We start from the raw sequence: 23,752 nt of genomic DNA on the forward strand, positions 1-23,752 counted from the left end.
CCATCCGCTGGCCTGTTGTCATTTTTTGAATTCCCCACACTGTTAGAGTGTCTGTATTCCCTTGATGAACCGTTCTGACATGTCTTGATAGGGACGTGTCGGATCCAATGTTTATGGTGCTCAGATGTTTCGATATACGCCGTCTCAATTCTTGGATAGTTTTTCCTATGTATAATTTGGGGCACCCACATTGAATGGCATAAATCACCCCAGTGGATTTACAGTTGATGAATTCCCTGATTGTATATTTTTTATTATCTACCGGATTGGTAAAGTCCTTTTTGGGCACCATTTTTGCACAGAAGGTGCATCCACCACAGGGATAAGAGCCTGTAGTGCTCAGCCATGTTTGTTTACCTGATATTTTTCCTACTGTGTAATGGCTGTGCACCAATTTGTCCCTAAGATTGGGTCCCCTTCTGTAGGTGATGGCGGGGTGGGAGGGAAGAATTTCTTTAAGTTCCTCATCTGCGAGTAAGATATGCCAGTGTTTACTTAATATATCTCGGATCTTATTATATTGGCTATCGTAATTTCCTATGCATCGTACAATTTTTTGGTTTTGTCGTTGGTTTTTCACTTCAGAGAGCAGTACAGTCCTATTGCTTTTTTTAGCTTTATTATAAGCCCTATGTAATGTTTTTTTAGGGTAACCCCTCTCAATGAATCTACCATATAGATGTTTGCACTCCTCTTCAAACGCCTCATCTGTGGAACAGTTTCTCCTTGCCCGGAGATACTGTCCCACCGGGATACCCTTTTTAAGAGGAGTTGGATGGTGGCTGCTCCAATATAACAAATTGTTTGTGGAGGTGGGTTTTCTATATATTGTAGTGGCAACACTGCCACTTCTGTCCAAGACAATAGTAAGATCTAAAAAATTGAGTTTGTTACTATTTATTTCTGCTGTGAACTTGAGGCCTACTGTATTATTATTGAGTTTTTCAACAAAATTTTTGAATTGTGCTGCTGTGCCCTCCCATAATATCAGGACGTCGTCTATGAAACGACCCCAAAATAAAATGTGCTTCGTGAAATCATTATATTCATCTGTGAAAACTATTCTCTCTTCCCACCACCCTAAAAATAAGTTTGCAAAATTTGGTGCACAAGTCGTCCCCATTGCAGTCCCGGTGATCTGTAAATAATACTTACTGTCAAAAATGAAATAATTGTGTGTTAACAAAAAGTGAAGTATAGATAAAACAAATTTGTTGTGCTCGTGATATTGTGTTCCTTTACTTTGTAAGTAATATTTTATGGCCTCAAGTCCCAAGTCATGCTTGATACTCGTGTAGAGCGCTTCTACATCAAGGCTTGCAATCATTGTTGTTCTGCTTACTTGAATGTCTTGGAGTTTGGTCAAGGCGTCTTTGGTGTCCTTCAGGTAGGATGAGAGGCTCGACACAAAAGGAGAAATGATCTGATCTATATACTTGCTAATCCCTTCACAAAGATTTTGGTTTCCTGACACTATAGGTCTCCCTGGTATGGGGTCACGATTTTTGTGTATTTTGGGGATTGCATAGAATGTTGCTATAGTTGGTCTGGGGTGAAATAGAACTTGTAGTTCCTCTTTGGTGATTAGATCTTTCTCTTTTGCTGCTTCTAAGATTGTTTTCAGCTCTTTCTTAAAGGATTCTGTGGGATTCTCTTTTAATAATTTATAAGTTTTTTTGTCATTTAGGAGGGTCATTACCATCTTGTGATAATATTCTTTAGTGAGGAGCACAATATTTCCGCCTTTATCTGACGGTTTTACTTCGAGATTTTTTTCTTTCATAAGATAATCCAGAGCATCTCTTTCTGGCTTAGTGAGATTTGCTCCCACATTCTCTTTCTTAGTTTTTATTTTCTGTACGTCTCTAGTTACTACATCTACAAAAGATTATATTTTGCCATACTTTGTAAATGGTGGTGTGTACTTAGATTGGGGACTTAATGTGCTGTATGGTGCACTGGGTGGAATTATTTCTCCTCTGTGCTCCCTCTGTAATTCTTCCAGTACTTGTATGGCTATGATTTCTTTTGCCATTTGCCTATTGGGATTACTCTCTATATTTTGATGTTCCTTGTGTAAGGCTAGCTTTCTAGCAAATAAGTTTATATCTTTAATCCAACTGAAAGAGTCATAGTATGGTGTTGGTGTAAAAGATCATCCTTTTTGTAAGAGGGTTAGATGTTCAGAGGTTAATGCTATGTTAGTTAGGTTTATTATTTGCATATTTTCATTAGTTGAAATTACGTTCCCTGTCGATATCCCCACTTGTCCCTGTCTCGCAATTGTATGCCCGGGACTAAAAAATGTGGCATGATTGTTTGAGTAGTGGTGCCAGTGGGTCCGCCAGTTGGTAGCTGCAAGGGTTGTGAATAGGATGGCAGTAATTGACCAGATGGCTGTCCATCTCCTCCACCTTGTGGCATCCCTAGACTTGTATTCGTTGTTGTAGTGCATTTTGTATTCTCACTAGTATTGTATCTTGTTCTTCTTTGAGAGGACTGGTATCTATTTCTTCCTCCTCTGCGTCTGTTGCCTGTCCTTTGATTGATATTTGCGCTCTCTGGTTCTGACACCTCCGATTCTGACAAATCTGTATATTGAGCTCGATTACTAATATAATTACTGCGGTATTCTGTTTGTGTATTCTTCACATACACTTTCCCTGTTTCAAAATCTCTCTTATCCCTATTATATTTACGATATTTTCTTTCCTTTACTTCACTTGTTAAATATTCAATATTTTTTTGCAGTTTGCTCTCTTGATTAGTGAAATCTGTATGAGAACGGAATGTTTGTATCTCATTAATTTCCTTTTCCAGTTGTACCGCTACTTTATTTAATACTCTTTTTTCGTATTCTAGTAAGTAGGCCTGCATTCGCAGTGAGCTTTCAGTCAAAAGGGCTTCCCATCCCTTCAGGAAATCTGGATCCTCCTGGTGTGAGTTTGGCGTGATATGTATCCTAATACCTCTATACACGATCTTCTGCTGCAGGTATGTTTCTAAGCTCGTCACTTCCCATATGGATCTGATGTATTGTTTATATGTTTTATTTAATCCTTTAAAAGCCAAATTAATATCCAAGACATTGACTGGAAGGTTTTCTGTGGAGAAAACCTTGCTGGCCTCTGCCAAAAATTGTTGTGTAGTGGGCTGATTTGACAGAAAACTTGCCATTCTTTAGTAGTTGTAAAATTGCCCCTCTCTCTAAATATGGGATCCCATCAGAGTGGGTCGGGATGTGGGGTTTTCCCCCAATTAACACTATTGCACTTTTTAATGACCCTTCACAACGTGTTGAGGCACAATTATATTTTTGTTTTTACAAATGGCCCATAAGACCAATGGCTGTCTCTAGGTTGACACGCGTGGTGATTTTCTAAATTAAAACATAACGTTTATTATATTCGGTTGTAAAAAATTCTACACACTGGACTCACATTTAAAATTATCAGCTAAGCCTGCTATCTATATGATAATTTTTAATCAAATGGTATTAATAGCGTCTAGGGATCCTGGTGGAAGTGCTGCTGTTTATCAGATTTATTTAGATATTGCAGCTCAGCCCAATTGACTTGAATGGGGCTAAGCTGCAACTAGGTTATGTGACCAAAGTACGGTGACATCACATGGTCTAGAATGAGGCTGCAGCACCGATTGTGCGCTGGGCTATTCTAACATCTGGATCACCAGGGATCCCAGGTGTCAGACCCTCGCCAATCTGATATTGATGGCCTATCCAGAGGATAGGTCATCAATATAAACTCCCAGATAACTCCTTTAAGGACCAGTAACAACTTCTTCCCTCAGTTTAGCATATGAGACCTTGAATTCTGTGGGAAGAGTTGTAGTTTTTAGGCACCATTTTGGTGTACATATAGTGCATTAAATAGCTTTTATTATTTTAGTTTTTGGAGGAAGAGTTAAAAAAAAAGCAATTTTTAACATCATTTTGTGGGATTTATTTTTACAGCCTTCATTTAGTGTGATAACTTTATTCTGAGGGACAGTGCGAGTATGATGATGGCAAATGTATGTCCTTTTTATTATGTTATACTACTTGCATGATAAAAAAAAAGTGTTCACTGCATTCCAAGGCAAATAACATTTTTATTTTTCTGATGACATAACCATGTAAGGGCCAATATATTAGATAATTCTCTAGTAATAATTGTTATTGCTATAACTTGTAATAGATATCTCAAGAGATGCGGTCCACATGTAGTATCCAAGACCTGGGGGTACTACTCTTGTAACTACAATTGGTTTGTAATGTAATGCTTTGTAGAGTTCATGTTATGTCACATTTCATGCTATATACCTTGTTCACCAGGACATGGGGTATGGTTGGCAGTGTTTGGCAACAGGAATGGAACTTACCATCTAATTTCTCCCTTCTTGATAGGAATAGGCTAGTCTGACTTCCTGCCTAGGGTGGGGTAGAGCTAGTTAGATTTGATTCAGGATGTAGAAAGTGAGTAGTGAGAGAGCACGTGATATAGCTCCCCCTTATTTAGGCCATGTGGATGATAGAGGTGGCTCATCTGGGAGAAAATAATTGCCCCAGAGAGACTGCAGTGTACTAGGCCATAGAAGATTTGTATGCTATGGCATAGTTGTGTTGGCAGAGTGATCAAGCAATCAAGCTATCAAAACTGTGCTGCAAGGTGGTGGTTAACATGCTAAAACACCATCTCCAGCTACACATTCCTTAGCCTCTGCATGGCCGCGCCAGGAGAGATGCACTTCAGAGCCACCATGTTCTTAGTAATAGGATGCAATGCTCTGTTTCACCCAGCAGTGAGCATGTGCTGGGGAGATTAGTAGTAGACTGATGGCCAGCTCTGCTGCTCTATTACTGTATAGCTTAAAGGAATTATTAACTACTAAAAAGTGCCTTAGTAAGTATTCACTTACTGGTGTGACAGATGGTTACCTCATAATATACACACAAAGATGCCGCATGCCGCATGCTAATGAGCTGATTCGAGTCCAGTGTAATGTCATTGAGTCCAGCGTATATTTAATTCAGAGCTATAGCCACTCCCCTGCCCACCTGCTGCTGATTCCTATGGAAAAAAAATGGTCATTCAGCAGCAGGTGGGCGGGGAGAGTCCGGAGCTCATGAATATTCAGGACTCATCATTATAAGCTGGAGATTTCTAATACAAGATGTTGGCAGATTGAGTGGGTCAATTAAAGAAAGTGACCCAGCATTTTGAAGAGAATCAGTCACTTATTTATGTTGCCCTTAGTTAGGACACGATAAAACTGGTGACAGGTTCCCTTTAAGTTTCTAATCAATGGAGTACTGAGTCAATAGATCTATCAGGTTCTGATCCAGGGACTCGTATTCTTTTTAAATCCGCTCCTGGCCATACACCAATGCCAGTAATTGTCTTTGGGCTCACTAGCTTGTTTTTTTTATTCTGGTTCCTGATCGCTATTTGATATCTCGTGTTTCTGACCTTGGCTTGACTCTTTGTACCTCAAAGCCATCTGGTTCTGACCTGTTTAGGTATTACTCTGCTATTGTGTTTGTCTGCCGACATCCAGTTGCAGTTCTGCCATTTAGGGGTTATACTGCAAGTAGGTGGGGAAAGTGGTCTAGGCTTTAATTAGGACTCACTGTCCTTGTCTGCCCCTACCTACAGGCATTACACTATCACTGTAGACACATGTGTCAGAGTAAAGCCATAGGGAAGGGAATCCACTGAAAGACAGTGTCAGCTAGCAAACTTCTGAGTGTCATCTTCTGCCATATTGCCAGCCGCCATGCCTTATTATCTGGAAGGAGAAATTTCACTTTGTATGAACTACTGCTGAGTATGCTGCTATTTGTTTTTTACTTAGTAAAGAAAGACATTTCCTGTTCTACAATCTCTGCTTGGCTTCTCCATCATCACTTACTGACTGCACCGAACCCTAGGGAGTGACGGCCTGAGGTAGGACACTGTGACACAACAAGACTTCATCAGAGCCACTTTCATCCTCTGCATCGGCTCCTCCGGGGCTCGCTGCACACATATTGTGTGGTAAAGATAGGATATGTACAGGTGAAACAATGCAAAATTTAAACTTTATTGATGTTGGTGTGTGTGGGGTGCAAGTGTTTGGTGTGACTTGACACCATGAGTAATACACTTTACACCGACCTCTGATCTGTCATTTTTATTCTTTTAATCCCTACATTAGAAAGCTGTGTTTTTGTCATCGGAAAGCTCTGAATGGATTACTGTACATTGCTTGTCACAAATGGTGCTTTTATTTTTAGTCCTTTCAGAGCTTTCTGTCATTTCTGGCATTTTAATGTATGTCAAATAAAGGTTATAGGATTAATATTCTGAGCTCTCGAATATTTGTGATTGTATGATTCTCTGCGCATCTACATAATCAGGAACAGACAGCCATGTCAAGTTTGTACGCTCATGCTAGTTAGGTGTCCATGTTGAGTTTCTAGTGTATGCTTCTGACTTCTTAATTTCAATTTCTATATGTAAGACCTCATGCACACGACCATATTTTGAGTGCACGTGCAATACGCATTTTTTGAGGATCACATGCTGACCAATTTATTTCTATTGGCCTGCAAAAATGATGATGAATGAACATGTGGCCATGACTCAAATTATCGAACATGTCCTGTTCTTTTCTGGGTATTTCTGTACTGAAATTGCGATGTTCACACAGATGGTATCCGTATTTTACAGATCCACATTTTTCAGACTGCAAAACATATATGGTTGTGTGCATGAGCCTAATGATGTCATTAAGAATGATCTTAGCATGCTAAAACTATAAAGGGAAGACTGAGGCTGGGTTCACACCTGAGCGTTTTACAGCGCGTTCCTATGCGCTGTAAAACGCTCAACAAGGAGAAACCAATGATTCCCTATGGGAATGGTTCACACTTGGGCGTTTTACAGCGCGTACGATCGCGCTGTAAAACGCCCGACGCTCCAAAAAGTACATGAGCGACTTTTGGGGCGTTTGTGGCCATAGGACACTGTAGTGAATCACACAAACGCGCGTCAAACGCGCGTTTACTATTACAAAAACGCGCATAAAAATGCGCGTCAAAAACGCGCGTAAAACGCGCGTTTGCGCAACGCTCAAGTGTGAACCCAGCCTAAAGGCACAGCTTACTGATTGACGTTCTCAATCCTTTCCTACTGTATGTGCTTGACAAGATCTTCAGCCTTACTTTACTTCTCCCCTGTCAGTTAACCAAGTTCTTGACTTGATAGAGAACGGTGGTCAGCTCCAGCTTGCTCTTGATGTTCCTCTGTTAGTGAGCACATCAAGCTGTGGTCCACTATCTTTAGCCACTTGGATTCCTAGCCCTCTGCTGTCATTGACAGTAAGTTGGTATATAGAAAGGGGGAACCAACTGGGGGGATGCAGGGATAGTTATTAGTACTAATTCTGCATTGTTCCATAGTGTAACAAAAAGTATACTTTGTGCTGTTCCTGACAACTAGTGTTGAGTGAATCAAAGTTTTGGAAATGGACTTCAATCCAAATTTCATGAAAAATTTGATTTGCCATGAAAGCAAATTTCCTTGCGCATCATGGTAACAAATCAATTTTTCCTGACATATATGCTCACCTCATCCATTTGATAGTGGAGAAGCTGTTGTGGCCATCTTGATTGGGGAGTATGTATTTAGTCACTGATTAACCCCTGAAAGGCCTCAATGTGACTCTTAGATGCCACAATCAGCAGCATCTGAGGGAGTTCAATGACGGGGGATGGCGCGATCGCCGTTCCCGATCATTGCACATGCTACATACAATGGAATGCAATTTGTGACAAAGTGCTTTGTAACCAGTTGAATTTCTTGTAGGAGCTCAGTGAAGCAGCCGAATAGAATTTTAGTGTTCATCACTACTGACAAGATTAAAGTATACCAGCCAAACCAAACTCCTAGCTTGTTCACACTGCACCCAGACTCCCAAGAGCTTCAAAAAGCTTACAGTGTACTGCTGACTCTTCACTATATAAACTCCTGTTTCTCCTCTACTCCTTGTAGGAGCCCTTAATCTGATAAATATTCAGAATTTCCGCATGGCCAACCTTCCTTTTGTTTTGGTGACAATTTGGCCAAAAACCCTAGATAGTGTGTTTGTGCGTGTGTTTTATATATATATATATATATATATATATATATGTGTGTATATATATATATATATATTTATTTATTTTTGACACAGTTCTCTTTTTCTAAAGGACAACTCTGAATTTATGGACAGAAGGCCACCCTTCGTAAAACAAGTTTAATCCAGCAGGTACCTCTGATTAAAAAAACAAATTATGGCACAACTTGATAACTTTATGATAATTGTTCCCAGGAAAAATTTATATTGACATCTTTCATCTTCTCTTGGTAGACTTTATCGAAGTACTCACTTTGAGCTACTGTAAAATGGTTCTTCCAATCACCAGATATTCCTGCAATGATAAGAACATCTTGAATTATTTGTCTGGTTGTCTACATGGTTATAGAATGCCTTTATAGAGTAATATTGATTTTCAAAATTGCCTTCTTAAGCTCCATAAGAAGGTGTGTTTCTGTTCTTTCTTATTTCCAAGTATATTTCCAATTTGTTACAATTTGTAGAATGCACTTATAGGACTAAGGCCCCATAAACCTTGGAGTAGCCATAACACATTGCACCGATGTGTTTTGATCAAAATACTGTATTTTTGGCTGAGAGTCTCAGATTTTAACATATCAGAATGAGGGCTTAGTCCATATGCAATGTTTGCATCTATTGTGTTTTATTATGTGTGTGCATTATTTTCAGTGATTTTTCTTTGATAAATGTTGCCTTGTACATCCACATATTCATTTATTATAATTCTGCAAATTATTTTTATCTTTTACTGTGATTTTTGTTTAATCTGTAGTATACACTTGAAGGAGTGGCACCTTCAAGTGTGAATGCGTTTCTATTTTATCCTGGGAGTAGCATTCTTGTGCACGTTTTGCCCCACCTATCCCACAGGCGACCTGGAATAGGTGGTACATATAGCTGTGCGTGCTCCTCCTCTCATTGGTTGCTGAATGCACACAGAGGTGACTAGGAGCAGCACACTTTATTTACCTGCTCTCCCGAACATAGATGCCCAATGGCACAGGAAGGTTTAGAGTAGGACCTGCCTGACTGAGACCACCTTGGCTCTGGTAGGCGGACACAGATGTGTTTTGATCAAAATAGATTGTCTGAGAGTATAAGATTTTATCATATCATAATAAGCACTTAGTCCATATATAATGTTTTCATCTATTGTGTTATTGCATTTTTATAATTCACTATTATTATAATTCATTATTATTATTATATTTTATAATCCACATGAGGTACTACAGACTTCTATCGAGCTTACTGTACTCCCTATGACTGCATATTATGATGGAAAAAAGTTACGCTATATTCCATCAGCTGTTATTCCCTGTATACAAAATACAGCAACATATGGAGCACTATATGGCAGCATATCTAGTGTCTATTGATACTTCTCTGCATTTCTGCAGCCATAAGTTTTTATTTATTCATTGACATGGCTGTCTGAGGCCTTCTTTTATGTGGGAGAAATGTTCTTTTTTTTTTTTTTGCATTCTGGGTTACATATTAATTATGGCATCTAGAGATGATCGAAATTCTCAAAAATTCAATTTGGACGGTTCACAGGATTTTCTGAAAAAATTTGGTTAGATCCGAATTTATTTGTGGTGAATCGCTTTAAAAAAGAGCTATTTCCTGGCTGCAGAGAGCCTTTATAGTGGTGTATAACACTGTGCCTTGCAGTAACACGCATAGGGAGTCTGCTGTGGTAGTGAAACAATAATGTGAGTCAGAATGACATGTAGATGACAGGCGTCGCTCTTAGAATCACTTCACACTTAACTTATTTGGGCAGTTACAGGGCCAAAACTGACCAAATAACTCAAGTGTGAACTCAGCCTTACAGGTCAATGTTAACGCGAGGTGTAAAGAACCGTGCAGAGGTCCAAGATCCTACTATAATGTGAAAGAGTGCACTCCTTTTACACCAATTCACTGATTCCACATAGATTTCTACAGAAAAGTAGAGCCCCCCCCCCCCCCCCCGACAGAGTAGAGTGGGTGTCAGCAGTAAGTTTTTGTTGACGTCACTGATTATTTTGCCCTTCCTCTGATCCGTCAGAACAATAACCCTCAAAAAATGGATCCTATCTGTGGAGCATCCGCCTTCACTCGGTCAGCATTTGGTCAGTAATCAAGTATTGCTAAAGCCAAAAAAAAACTGCAGTGGATCCAAAATAGAGATGACACATGAATGGAATATTTGCATGTCTTCTGTGTTTTGTACCCACTCCTGCTTTTGGCTACCAAATCACAAGCCAATTCTGATGCAAAATAGGGACCATGTCATGCAGGCCTTACAGCTGTTACGTAGACAGGATCCATTATGCGTCACATTTTTCATTCCTTCTGACAGATCAGAAGAAGGGTCAAAGAAATTATGATGTCATCCAGGCCAACAGAGTGGCCCTATGACATACTAGTAGGTGGAAGCAGAATGAGGAGACCACAGAGTGGCCAAATGACAGAGTCTGGAGGTGGCAGCATTATCAGGAGAAGGCCACAGAGTGGCCCAATGACAGTGTGGAGGTGGCAACAGCAGCAGCATCAGGAGGGGGCCACAGGGTGGCACAATGACAGTGTGCAGGTGGCAACAGCAGCAGCATCAGGAAGAGGCCACAGGGTGGCACAATGACAGTGTGGAGGTGGCAGCAGCATCAGGAGGCCATAGAGTGGCACAATGACAGTGTGGCGGCAGCAGCAGCATCAGGAGGAGGCCAGAGGGTGGCACAATGACAGTGTAGAGGTGGCAGCAGCAGCATCAGGAGGCCTCCGAGTGGTACAATGACAGAGTGTGGAGGTGGCGGCAGTAGCAGCATAAAGAGGAGGCCACAGGTTGGCACAATGACAGTGTGGAGGTGGCAGCAGAGGATCAGAAGACCTAAGTGGTGATGTGGCAGCAGCATCAGGAGACCACAGAGTGACCCGTTGACAGAGTGGGGAGGTGGGTTGCAATACCACTACCAGCTGAAGATGGTGGGTGAAAGAAGAAAAGAAGCACTTGGCATCAGATGTGTGGCATCAGGCGGGTGGCAGCATCAGAATAGTAGCTAAGGCAGGTAGCCAGAAGAATCCGGTCTCTTTTGTCAACATGTTGGTGTGGCACCATGGATGATCTAGTCCAGGCATGCGCAACCTGCGTCCCTCCAGCTGTTGCAAAACTACAACTTCCAGCATGCCCGAACAGCCTACAGCTATCAGCCTACAGCAGGGCATTGTGGGAGTTGTAGTTTTACTACAGCTGGAGTGCCGCAGGTTGAGCATGCCTGATCTAGTCTGATGCATCAGGCATTGGTGGGTGCAAATCCTGGCTGATCCACTCCTGATTCATCTTGACAACGGTCAGTCTCTCCACACTTTGGGTGGACAGGCAAGTTCTCCTTGGGGTAACTATGGCCCCCGCTGCACTAAACAACCGCTCTGATGCCACACTACTGGCTGGGCAGGACAGTTTTTCCAGGACAAACTCTGTCAGTTGCGGCCACAAATCCAGTTTGGCTGCCTAGTAGTCCAGCGGATCTTCAATGTGGGGTGGCAGGGTGCTGTCCAAGTATGCCACCACCTGCTGGTTCAGGTCCTGCTCCAGGTTTAGCTGCTGCTGCTGCTGCTGCTGTTGGTGAGTAGTTTCTTCACTAGGCGGGTGTAGAAAGCTGCTCATCAGTGACTCTAGACTCAAGTTGCTGCTGATGTAGCTGGAACTGCTCGTTCCCCCTACCCTGCCACATCGGCCATGGCAGAGGAACGTGAGCACAGAAGGCCCCCCGGTCAGGTCTGCGAGAGGATGAAGGATGATGCAGATAAGCATCAGCCAACTGACTACATAGGATGTCTCTATAGTAGTTCAGTTTGTCCTCCCTCTCAGTGGGTATAAAAAAAGCCCCCATTTTGGACCGGTAGGGAGGGTCCAACAAGGTTGAGAACCAGAAGTCATCCCTCTGCTGAATAGTGACAATTCGGCTGTCACTACGCAAGCAAGTGAGCATGCATTGGACCATTTGTGCAAGTGACTCGAAGGGACCCCCTGCCTCCATTTTCACTGCATACTGCCATGGTGTGTCTGGGTCCTCTGCCTCCTCTTCCTCATCACCCTGTAGCTCCTCTGGCTGCTTCTGCTCCTCCTCTCCTGTTACCTGTGTAGAAAAAACTCCCATTTCAGTACACATTTCTTGTGCTCCAATGTCCTCCTCCTCTAGTTCAACCCGCACAGGGCCTATGTGGCCTTGAGATCTAGGCGCCACGTCTCCAGTCCCCTGACCAGCCAGATTTACCAGCATCTGTTCCAGGACATGAAGCAGTGGAATGACGTTCATCCCATAGTCCTGGCGACTGACAAATAACGTGGCCTCCTCAAAGGGCCTGAGCAAACGGCAGGTGTCACACATGAGCTGCCACTGGCTGACATCGAAGTTACACAGGGGACTCCTCCTGTCTGCTTGGATCATCAAGCAATCGTTTATGGCCTTTCTCTGTTCATATAGTCGGTCCAACATACGGAAGGGGATGCCATTCTGCTGCTGCAGCTCAAGGAGGGTGTGCTTTGCGGTGTACAAGTGGCTGAAGTGCATTAAAAGTTTCCTGGCCATTTTTAGGATGTCTTGCAGATAGGTGGAAGACTTTAGGAACTGCTTGACAACCAGATTGAGCACATGTGCAATGCAGGGAACATGGATCAACTCTCCTTGAAAAAGCGCCAATACCATGTTCATCCCGTTGTCGGTCACCTTGGTTCCGATTTTAAGTTGTTGCAGAGAAAGCTAGGATTTGATTTCTTGATAAAGGACACGGATCAGTTCCTCCCCTGTGTGACTCCGTTCACCTAGGCAAACGAGGTGCAGAACAGCGTGACAGCGCCGTGCCCTGCACATGTGGTATGCTGGAGGGGCACTGTGAATTGTCCCAGCAGTGGAGGCTGAGGACACAGTGGAGCATGAGGAGGCACAGGTGGACATTGTCGCAGGAACAATGGTGTGAGAACATGGAGGCGTCACCTGGCCAAGTTGCAGATGTACCTGTGCAGGAACCACATTGACTCAGTGGTCCGTAAAGGACATGTATTGCCCCTGACTGTAGTTACAGCAACACACGTCAGCACTGCCATGCACTTTGTCAGACACCGACATGCTCAAGGACTGGCCTACCTTCTGTTGTTCATATGTGTGCAGGGCTTGTACTCCTTTTTTGGGAAAGAAATGACGGCTTGGGACTCTCCACCTCGGCTCGGCACAAGCCATCAGTTTTCTGAAAGATGCAGAGTCCATGCATACTTTAGTCTCGGTGATCGATTGCTGACAGAATGACTGATGAGGAGTAGGAGGAGGAGCATCAGTGCCGTACGCCGCCCTGCAGGGTATTGCGATTGTGAGGTCACGGTACTTAGGCAAACGAGGATTGCTCTTGGTTACTCACAGTTTATGGGGAGACCCTGGGCAAGCGTAGAGCAGTGATGTAGAGGCTGGCACAGGAGTCCTCTGGGGCACTCTTAATGTATAGGGACCAGGCCTGATGTTGGGTGAGGTGCCCTGGATGTTGCAGATGTTTAATGTTCTGGGGGCCAGGTACCTTTAAGATTCGTGACGCCAGTGCCTGTAACGGTGGCACACCGATTGGTAATAGTAATAAGTGAGGAACACGGTGTTCTGGTGAACCAAACTTTCTTTTACTGGAAACAGTTCAACTTTATACAGTTTGAGTTCAGTTCCACTTTGCGACAGCAATTAATAAGCAGGTTTACACAATAATGGCAGGTACACTGTTCTTTTCAAGATACTCAGAGGGTAAAACAACACCTACAGTCCAGGCTGCACTTTTCCTCAGAAATCCTGTGCACTATTCCTCAGAACTCCTGGCTGTCTCAATCCCAAGGCCCGTATGCCCTAATGCTGGCTTTATCCTTAGAAACAAACTTCCTCAGGTATATATCCCTTGCTTTAGGTTAATAATCCTTCTACCTTTCAGCTTACTTGTTTGGCTGGAATACTCTTCTGCTCAGCTTGGTGCTCAGTGGGAACTGCAGGTTTCTCCCAGGAGGTATACTCTTCTCTTGGGGTGAATCTTCTGAGCTAACTGAGGCTCAGGAACTTAAGGCAGGGTAGGATCCTTCCACTAGCCTCCTGGTGGCAACTAGAAGCCTGGGCTGTCTAGCTGCATGTCAGGAGGAAGCCCTCAACTTGTCTCTGGGTGGTGCCCTCTCACTTCTGTCTCTCCACAGACTCCTGACTACACAGACTGACGCCTCCCTGTCTGGGCCTAAATATATATACTAGGGGCTACCTATCTCCCTCTAGTGTCTAGGATGAATAACTGCACCCTAATAGGCCTGCTTCACAGCTAACAGGGGAGAATACACATAAATACATATTAAAATGCATTAAAATGGACTGAGAAATACACTGCCACTGTCCCTTAGGAGTAGGAGTACCACATGGCCCAATTGACCCTTGTGTAGTGCCCACATTTACCTAGTGGGACACTACATCAGGACCAGCAGATGATGGGAGGAACAGACAGCTCCCTTCAGCTGAAATCGGGTGGATTCATTTGCTGACGAGAGTGATACATAGAGCCTAGAATATTGAACCTTTTCACAAAATTATAATTTTAAGCTGCATTAATCCAATTCCTTTTAATTTGCATTACTGAAATAAATGGACTTTTGCATGATTTTCAAATTTTTCGAGTTTCACCTGCATATCCTGGGGTTTGCTAATAAAAAGTTAGTGAAGAAGGGTAAAGGTTGAAAGTGAGGAGAGGAGGTTAATGGAGGAGGTGAACAAGAGCATTCCACAATGTAGCTGCCATCTTTACCCACTTGGCTTTGGCCAGGCCAAGGGAGCACAGAGAACAAGAACAGTATTGCAGCAGCACAGCACAGACCAGTGAGTCTAGGTCTGAATATAGAGGAAGTCTAGTGGAGATTAGAGCTAAAACTATCCAATGGACTTCACAAGCAACAGTAATCCGGAGGAACTTAAAGGTACCTGGACACAATCGGATGATTAGTGCACAGAATTGTCCTTTATCACATGCCTCTATGGACATAGTGGACCTGAACCTTTTCAGAGAGCATCCTGCATAAATAATGTAGCAGAGAGTTGGCCTGTCACGAGGGAGAACACCCTTATTGGATTGCTCAACAAAGTAAGAAGTTTATTATATTCAGTACCTGAGTACTAGAGTGTGGACTTAGAATAGAAAGCTATAGCAGGAAGGAAAACTCGTCAACTTACAATTGTCAAGCCTGTTATAAGGAAAGCAGCTGAACCACTATTTGGATGTATTGCTTTGCCATATACATGCACTGTACTGACTACCTGAAGACAAGTGATTTAGTAAAATTTCTGTTTACTACAATTGACTCCTTATCCTTTTTACCAACTTCTTGTAAATATTTTATTTTCAATCGCCAAGAAAAAAGGCAAATATAGAGTTTTGAAAGTAAGATTCAACATATATCAAAGAAATACAGTGCATGACTTAAGTTGCTTCACTTCAAGCATAAACAAGATTTGACGATTGCAAAACATCAATGTAAGATAAACATTGGAAATTGGGAAATAAAGGGAAACAGACAAAGGATAGGGGGGGATGGGGGGGGGCATAAACAGTATAATGCACCTAAAGGTGCTGGTGTCATGAACACAGGGGTCCAGCCACCAAAACACCTTAAGCATACCCATTACCATCAAGGGCACCTCAACTTCAATCTGGCTGGTGTTCCATGCAATAGAGAGTGCCCCGGAGGATTTAGTGCCCAGCCCAGGGAGGCTCTGCTAACCGTGAGTACCAAAAACTACTACTACCCTCATTGGCTCACCGTAGCCTCACATGTTGCCCCTGCGGACCTGGTCGCTGCACAAATAAGACGTAGACATTTTTCCTTGTAATAAACCCTGTTAATGGCTGTATCAAACAGCACTTGCACCCCAATAGCAAGAACGGTTTGCTGGAGTTACAGAGCAGTATAATGGCAATTTGGATCCCCAGTCAGTGCACCAAGGGGGAATAGGATTGTTCCTATTACCTAGTCTGTAACCTCCCCTACTAAACCCTGTTCTGCTTCAATACTGTGGAATGATTCCTCCGTATCCTTTCCCTGAACTTCTATATAGCAAAATAAAAGTATTAAAGTATTTTCTACCACTGTCCCTAATGCCTGCGAACAAATTTTTCCTGAAATTCTGATCGAATTCCACTTCGTCAACTTCGATTCGCTCATCTCTAAAGGCGTCATTTATGTAATTTTTTTGCTGCAGAAAAATAGAAAGGGTGACTTTAGGCTTTTTTTTTTTCTTCCAAGTTTCACAATATGCAACTTGATAAATCTGTCCTATTATGATGGTCGTGGATATTTAATATGTGTATATTTTATATTTGTATTTACTGTGTGCACAATAAATTTGTTATGCTAAATAATGACATTTTTTATTTCCTTTTCATTAAACTGAAAAATGAAGAAAGTCCAGCTTCTCCAAAAAAGTCTTTATTTTCTTAGTGCAGGTTAAAATCCAATATCCAATTTATTGTCTTCAACCAAGATGGCCTGAAATTCGGATCGAAGTCCACCTTGGATACTTCAATTCTCTCAACCCTACTCACTACACAAGTCATGCAGACACTGTTTAGCAGCAGATTCTAATTGAGGTAGACTCCAGCACATAGTAGGTGAAATGTTAAAAATTGTATTATTAATAATTGTAGAATCTGTGATTTATTTTTACTTTGTCCTTCTGATAAGGCTACCTTCACATTAGTGTTTTAGTTTTACGGTATTGAGATCTGTCATAGAAGCTCAATACCGGAAAAAACGCTTCAGTTTTGTCCCCCCATTCATTGTCAATGGGGACAAAACTGAACTGAACTGAACAGAACGGAATGCTCCAAAATGCATTCTGTTCCGTTTAGTGGTGTTCCCATACTGGAGAGCAAACCGCAATAGGTTGTAGTTTGCTTTCCGTCCTAGGAGAGCAAGACGGATCCAGCATGACCCCCAATGCAAGTCAATGTTGACGGATCCATTTTCTCTGCCACAATCTGCCACAATAGAAAACGGATCCGTCTTCCATTGACTTTCAATGAAGTTCATGACGGATCCGTCTTGGCAATGTTAAAGATAATACAACCGGATCCGTTCATAACGGATGCAGATAGTTGTATTATCAGTAACGAAAGCGTTTTTGCTGAACCCTGCCAGATCCAGAAAGTAGCCTAAGAGATCCATCTGATTTTACAATATCTCATTATGTATATAATGGACTGAAATTTTTCCTAAACCTTACTGTATATTAGCAAGTCTAGCCTAGAAGTATGAACTTTTTTGAAATTTCTCCACTTTACTTTCTTCTTTCATAATTAATATTTTCTAAACTAGTTTCCTCTAAAAGGAAGAAAAGTACTTCACACCATCCAAAAGAAAGAGACATCCATCTGTAAACAGTGTTAGGACCATGGCTGACATGACAAGCCATCTGTCTAACCACATAGATTTTATGATCGCAATTGACCGTGGTATCTAAAGGGTTAAATAAGCAGGATCAGCATTGTCTCCAATCACAGCAATAGTATAGGAGTCTTGCTGTACAGCTGGATTGCGGATAGTGTAGACTAATCTCCAAATCCTACACTGACCACACACAGTAACTGTACGCTGAGATGCAATAAATCACTCACACACTAGACATAGTTATGTCATACTGCAGAAAGGCATTAATGCAGTGGTGTAACAGCTGCAGTGACAGAGGATGCAATCGCTCACATCCCCAGGCACGTGCCAGTTTCAGGATGCTCTCTGAACAGCTATTTACTCTGGTAAGCAACAGTCTGCTTTAAGATGAGACGTGGGAAGATTGGAAGGATACTTAAAAACGAATGAGACAAAAGTCTCTGTGCATTAAACTCTACAGACAGATCTTGTGGCTGGAAGAAGTCTTTATGGAGGTCTGGGCCAGATGGGGAAGAAAAAGGAAAGTGACATCAGAGACATCATCAGTAAGTCACTGGATATAACTGTACTATAATCTACCCTGCAAAACACCTATGTAAGGCCTCTTGCACACATCTGTTGTTTTGGTCTGCATCCGATCCGTCGTTAATTCACTTTAATGGGGCCGCAAAAGATGCGGACAGCACTCCGTGTGCTGTCCGCATCTGTTGCTCCGTTCTGTGGCCCAGCTAAAAAAATATAACATGTCCTATACTTGTTCACGCTTTGCGGACAAGAATAGGCATTTATATTAAAGACTGTCCATGCCGCTCTGCAAATTGCCATCCGTGTTTTGCAGATCCGCAATTTGCGGACCGCAAAACACACTATGGTCTGCAAGGCCTAAAACTGGTATTTACAACTGCACAATCAGTGTAAACTCTTAAGTTTGGTCTTGAGTTTTCCCGGGGGGATAGAGGGGAAACCTATATGACTATAGACCTCAGCAACAACACTGTGACTTGCACAAGCATTGTCGGGGATTCTAAAATTTGAGATGACATTCCTAATCATATCTACACCAAAATCTCCTTACTAAACAATATTTTGACAGCGATGCGATGGAAAAATTTTATGTACCTTTACGCATGAATGATCCTTTTGATTGGTCCATTACATCAGTTGAAATTTGACTCCAATTTGACATTGTGTTTTCCTTCATGGATTTGAAGGTTGCATTTTCAGCAACTAGGTCAATCTGGGCATCGTCTAACTCCTGCCCCAAGAATTTACAGATTCTCACCACACTGCCACGGAGATCCTGAAATAAATCATATTTATGTACAGACATATATAATGTATAACGCACATCAATGTACAAAGTCTTTAGACAAGTAATGAGAAAACTTCCTCATCATTAGTAATTATTAAATATACTCTATTTAACCTGTAAAACTGTACTGAAATAAATCCTAAGACGGGCATCAAAATATCCACTCATTACTGCTTATTCTTAAGGCATGTTCACATGCTGCAGTTAATAGAAGTGAATGCAGTATTTTATCCCTTATGCATATGCAGTAGAAGAAATTCTGTGCAGAATGAAAACCCACAGCATGCTTAAATTATTGCCGCAGATTAAAAATTGAAAAACTGCTGATTAAATACCAATGAGGCTAATCCATGTATGGATCCGTTGGCAGATCCATGTCAGAAATCCAAGATCTAGCCCTGTATTTCTGCTGCAGATTGACCAGATTCTTTCATAAACTCTTTCATAATTAGAGTATATGGAAAGTTCTCATCAGCTACCAGAAACCTACTCTGTACTAATGAGGAGAAACAACTCCAAAACAGTTCTCTCTACAGATGGATGTCGCTGTTAGTGTTGAGCGAAGCGCGCTTCAGATGCTTCATCCAAAGTCACTTCATTCAAAACTTCTGAATAATACTACACGGAGATCCGCCTCCGTATAGTATTAGAATGTATAGGCTCCAATGACCTGAAGTAAGTTATTCGCAAAGTTGCATGTGACTTCATTAAAGAACTTCGGTGGAAAACCACTGCAAAACTTGAAACCGAGGTACTAGTTGGAACAGAAGCCAAGTTCGGTATCAAGTTTTAATGTGGTTTTACACTTTAACAATCAACTGCTGAAGTTATTCAACGAAGTCACTTGCGACTTCGTGTATAACTTACTTCAGGTCATTGGAGCCCATACATTCTAATACTGTACGGAGACGGATCTCCGTTCAGTATTATTCCGAAGTTTTTAATGAAGTTACTTCGGATGAAGCATCCGAAGCGCGCTTCGCTCAACACTAGTCGCTGTTTTTACTTGTTAATGCATAACTGTGACAACGCTATGCTGACCTGTGTAAGGATAATAATGTATATGGGGACAGGTCTACATGAACCGGGACAATCACATAAACCATGCAGCGAAAAGAATGGGACTTATGCAAGCACTGCCCTAAAGTGGGCATTTGGGGGCTTTTTGGGGTGTTGCCAGGTAGACAAACGGATAGGTCTTAAAGGGGTTCCATATTGATTCTAGGATTGTATTGGGAGGCCATTCTCCCTCTGATGAGAGACTACAACTAGTTTTCTGTGTTACCTCTATGGAAACCTGTACTATTTTCATTAGGAAACTTCAAGTCCTGTGAGTGTAATTGGCTCTGCAGCCAAAAAGCCTTGTACCTATTGTACCTGAAACCATCAAGCGTTGTGGTTCCTGTTGGATTCAAATTGTTAGGCTAGTTTTACAGTAGTGTTCAGAGATGCAGACAATGCTGGAATGCCATCCGGCCCAAATAACTATAATGGGGTCCAGTCGAGGTCCAGCTGCAACCTGGCAAATATGCTGAAAATCAGCCAGACAAATACGGCAACGTGCAACGGTTTTTGTTTGGACGATTCCTGGGATTCTATGCCGGAACATCCTGTTGGAAGGTTGTGCCGCTAGTGTCAAACTAGCAGTTCATTGCCCTGTGTCTGCCTCTTTACTGATACATTCTCAGATAAGATCCTGTACCTGGGTCTAGGCCCCATACACAGAACTGAACCTCTTGCATACTGGCGCTGCATGGTGTCCTATACAGTCGTGTTATTACCTGTATAAGCTCCTCATATGTAATAAAGAAGAATCTGCTGTCATCTTTCATTTGCATCCAGCTTTTTACATGATCAAACCAAGATCCATACAGAGCTGAAAGACAACGGTCAAGCCTTTTTAGCAACAATAAAAATAAAAGTAGAATTTTTTTTCCAAACTATATTGTTATTGTGCTGAATATGTAAAATGCCTGTATGTCACTGGCCACAAAAGAGTTAATTTCTGGAGAAAGGGAAATAAACCCTTGGGGTCCTTCTGGGCCATGTGGATACAGCTATGAGAGTTTGTCTCTAGTGTTGAGGGAACTTGTGTTTTCAAGTTTGGTGTGCAAGGTTTGGGTTCGGGTTATCTAAGAATTCCATTATGGACCATGGTAGCGGAATCCATAATGGAATTCTTAGATAACCCAAACCCGAACCTTGTACACCAAACTTGAAAACACAAGTTCGTTCATCCCTATTTATCTCTTAAAGAAGAAGAGTGAGACTTGACACCTAACATTGGTTGGCACAGGCTTGAATAAAAAGTCAGATGGGGTTATACAAAAATGAACAAATTAAAATTCATGGTATGTGTCGTCTTATTAGCTAACTGTCTAGTTAAAAAGCAGGAATTTGTCTAATGAACGGCTAGACCACTCTGACCTAGAACCTGGAAATCGAAAAAGATGTTTAAACATATGGTTGGTGCCAGGTCTGATATCCTGTTGTGTGTTCATTGTTCCTCCTGCCCTCAAGTAAGCAAAATGCAATAAGAATTTGCAGTGTCCCACTCAGTGGTAATGGGGCCCTGTATGTTTAAGGGTATTTGCAGAATGTCATTCTATGCTGTGTATATTGCTATAATTCCTATAACAGGCTGGTAAACCACCACTTCGCATCAGTCACCGCTAGGTGGTGCTAAAGAGATATATAGAATAGATTTTTGCCACTGTCTGTTACTTTTGAGGGCCCAAGCAACTGTCTGTTAGCCATAGTGTAAAGTAACTGAATCATTAGTGTAATGAGTCTAATGCAACAGGCCAGAGTTGCCACTGTCATCCAGTGGTCGTGTTTTGACCAACAATCCAGCTGTACTGGAATGGTTGACTCGCTCTTCAACATCATCTCAGGTGACAACAGATACACACAGGGTTTCTCTGACACCACACTTAGCTGGCATGGCCCAGGAACAATCTCTGTGCCCTCACATGTCCTGCAACTGCTTCTCTCTTTTTCTACTCCTTCTGATCGGGAATAATGCATGATGCCAGCTACGCTCCACTTTTCAGCGAGGATAGGCTTAGTGACAACAGTCAGAATCTACAGGCCAGCAAAGACTTGGAGGAGAGGCCTGATGCATCCTCCCTTAGGTGTACAACTAGCAATTATGACAGTTGGGTGGGAGCATGTGTTTTGCAAGCGGTCAGGGGCGTGGCCATGAGACTGGTGAGGGCGACATAAGTATCGAGTAGACAGTAGAGGATGATCATGTAGCCGATCGCACTTGGCAGCCAGGTGAAGAAGGGGCATCATCATCAGAGGGTGAGGGTGGCAGAATGCTCGTGAGATAGCATCAAGGTCGCAGAGTTCCGATGAGCCAGCATGGTGGAAGCAGTGGGAGATCTGGAGCCAAATATGCCCGAGGTAGAATGTCTGCTACTCTGGCCAGCAATTGAACACCGAGGTGATTGCCATGAGACATTAGTATGCGTGCACTGTATGTGCACCTGGCCAAGTCCCCCCCTTTCCATATCGTGGACTCATGGAAGTTTGGAACATTGATGGCTTGTGCCCACCCAAAGTGGCGAGTCCCAAGTCATCATTACTTCTCTAAAAAAGCTGTACCAGTCCTGCACAAATATGTTGAGCAGAAGGTGGGCCAGTCCTTGAGCCTGTCAGCATCTGGTACAGTTCATGCCAGCGCTGACATGTGGAACTGTAACTATGGTCAAGAACAATATATGTCAGGGGCGGAGCTTGACCTTGGAGCTGAATGGCTGCTTGTTCCTGAGCTCCTCTCCCTGGCAGCTATTATAGCCCCTTTTATTAGCTATTTACTCGGTGCCAATGGGGAAACCAGGCAAGGACCGTCACCCTGAGATACCAGAGCCGACTGGGGCCCGTTCCAGGCAACCGGAGATGGATAAATACCTCAAGAAACAGTCCAGGACTCCTGCTGCTGAAGTCTCCAAGAGGGCGCGGCAGCTCTCTGAAGCAGAGGAAGGCTCTGAGGCAGGAAGCACTTCTGATGTTTCTGATTGCAGACCACTGCGAAAGAGCTCCTCACTCTCCAAAGCAGATCTCAGGGACATTCTGGAATCTGCTCTTGCACCTCTTAAAAAGGACTTGGAGGAGATAAAAGGAGCTCTGCGGCAGATTGGGAATCGTGTGGAGTCCCTGGAGCTAGCACAGGAAGCCATCCTGGTGCATGAGGGTAAGACCAGCGCAGCGCAAACCCACAGAGACTTGCTAAACGATGCGCTGATGCGCATAGAGGATCAGGAGAACAGGAGCCGGCGGCGAAATATTCTCATCCGCGGCGTACCCGAAAATATTGCGATTGACGCGCTTCATTCAGTCGCATGCAAAATTTTCTCCTCCCTGCTGGGAGCTGAGAGAGCAGCTCCGATTGTGATCGAGCACATCCACAGGGCCTTAAGGCCCAAGCCAAAACCTGGTGAGCCGCCGCGGGATGTAGTATGCGGCATCCTAAGCTATGGGGACACTGCTGCACTGCTCAAGGCGGGAAGGGAGGCCGACCGCATCATGTACGGTGAGACCCCAGTCCTTTTCTTCCAGGACCTGGCCCCCTCCACCTTAGCCAAGAGGCGCATCGTGAAGCCGCTCCTAGAGGCCCTTAAAGCCACAGCTACGCCATTCCGATGGCTCTATCCCTTCGGTCTGGCCATCTTGAAAAACGGGAGGCAGTATACGGTGCGGACCCCGGGTGACCTGAAAGCTATTTGGGGCCCTCTTGGGATTTAACCCATCGCAGTTCCCTCGTGGATGCCTGCTGATCAAGGGGACCCCCTGCCTACCCCTCCGGGTATAGATTCGTGGCAGCAAGTTTCACCTTCCAGAGCTGGGAAACAAGGAAAAGGCCGGTC

The 23,752-nt window shown here is 43.0% G+C and overlaps 1 protein-coding gene across 1 annotated transcript in view; it reads right to left on the minus strand.

Annotated features, from left to right (window-relative positions):
- Positions 1–8,333: 8,333 nt before the first annotated feature.
- The window catches only part of LOC122926132 (sulfotransferase 2B1-like), a 79,937-nt gene continuing 64,518 nt past the window's right edge, over positions 8,334–23,752 (minus strand). The window contains exons 4-6 of the mRNA XM_044277514.1: positions 20,663–20,757; positions 18,689–18,869; positions 8,334–8,452 (exon numbers count right to left, since the gene is read on the minus strand). Of these exons, the coding sequence (XP_044133449.1) occupies positions 8,334–8,452; positions 18,689–18,869; positions 20,663–20,757 (395 nt within the window). The remainder of the gene's footprint in view (positions 8,453–18,688; positions 18,870–20,662; positions 20,758–23,752) is intronic.

The sequence above is a fragment of the Bufo gargarizans genome, chromosome 2, assembly GCF_014858855.1.
Source record: "Bufo gargarizans isolate SCDJY-AF-19 chromosome 2, ASM1485885v1, whole genome shotgun sequence".
In the NCBI taxonomy this organism is placed as follows: Eukaryota; Metazoa; Chordata; class Amphibia; order Anura; family Bufonidae; genus Bufo; species Bufo gargarizans.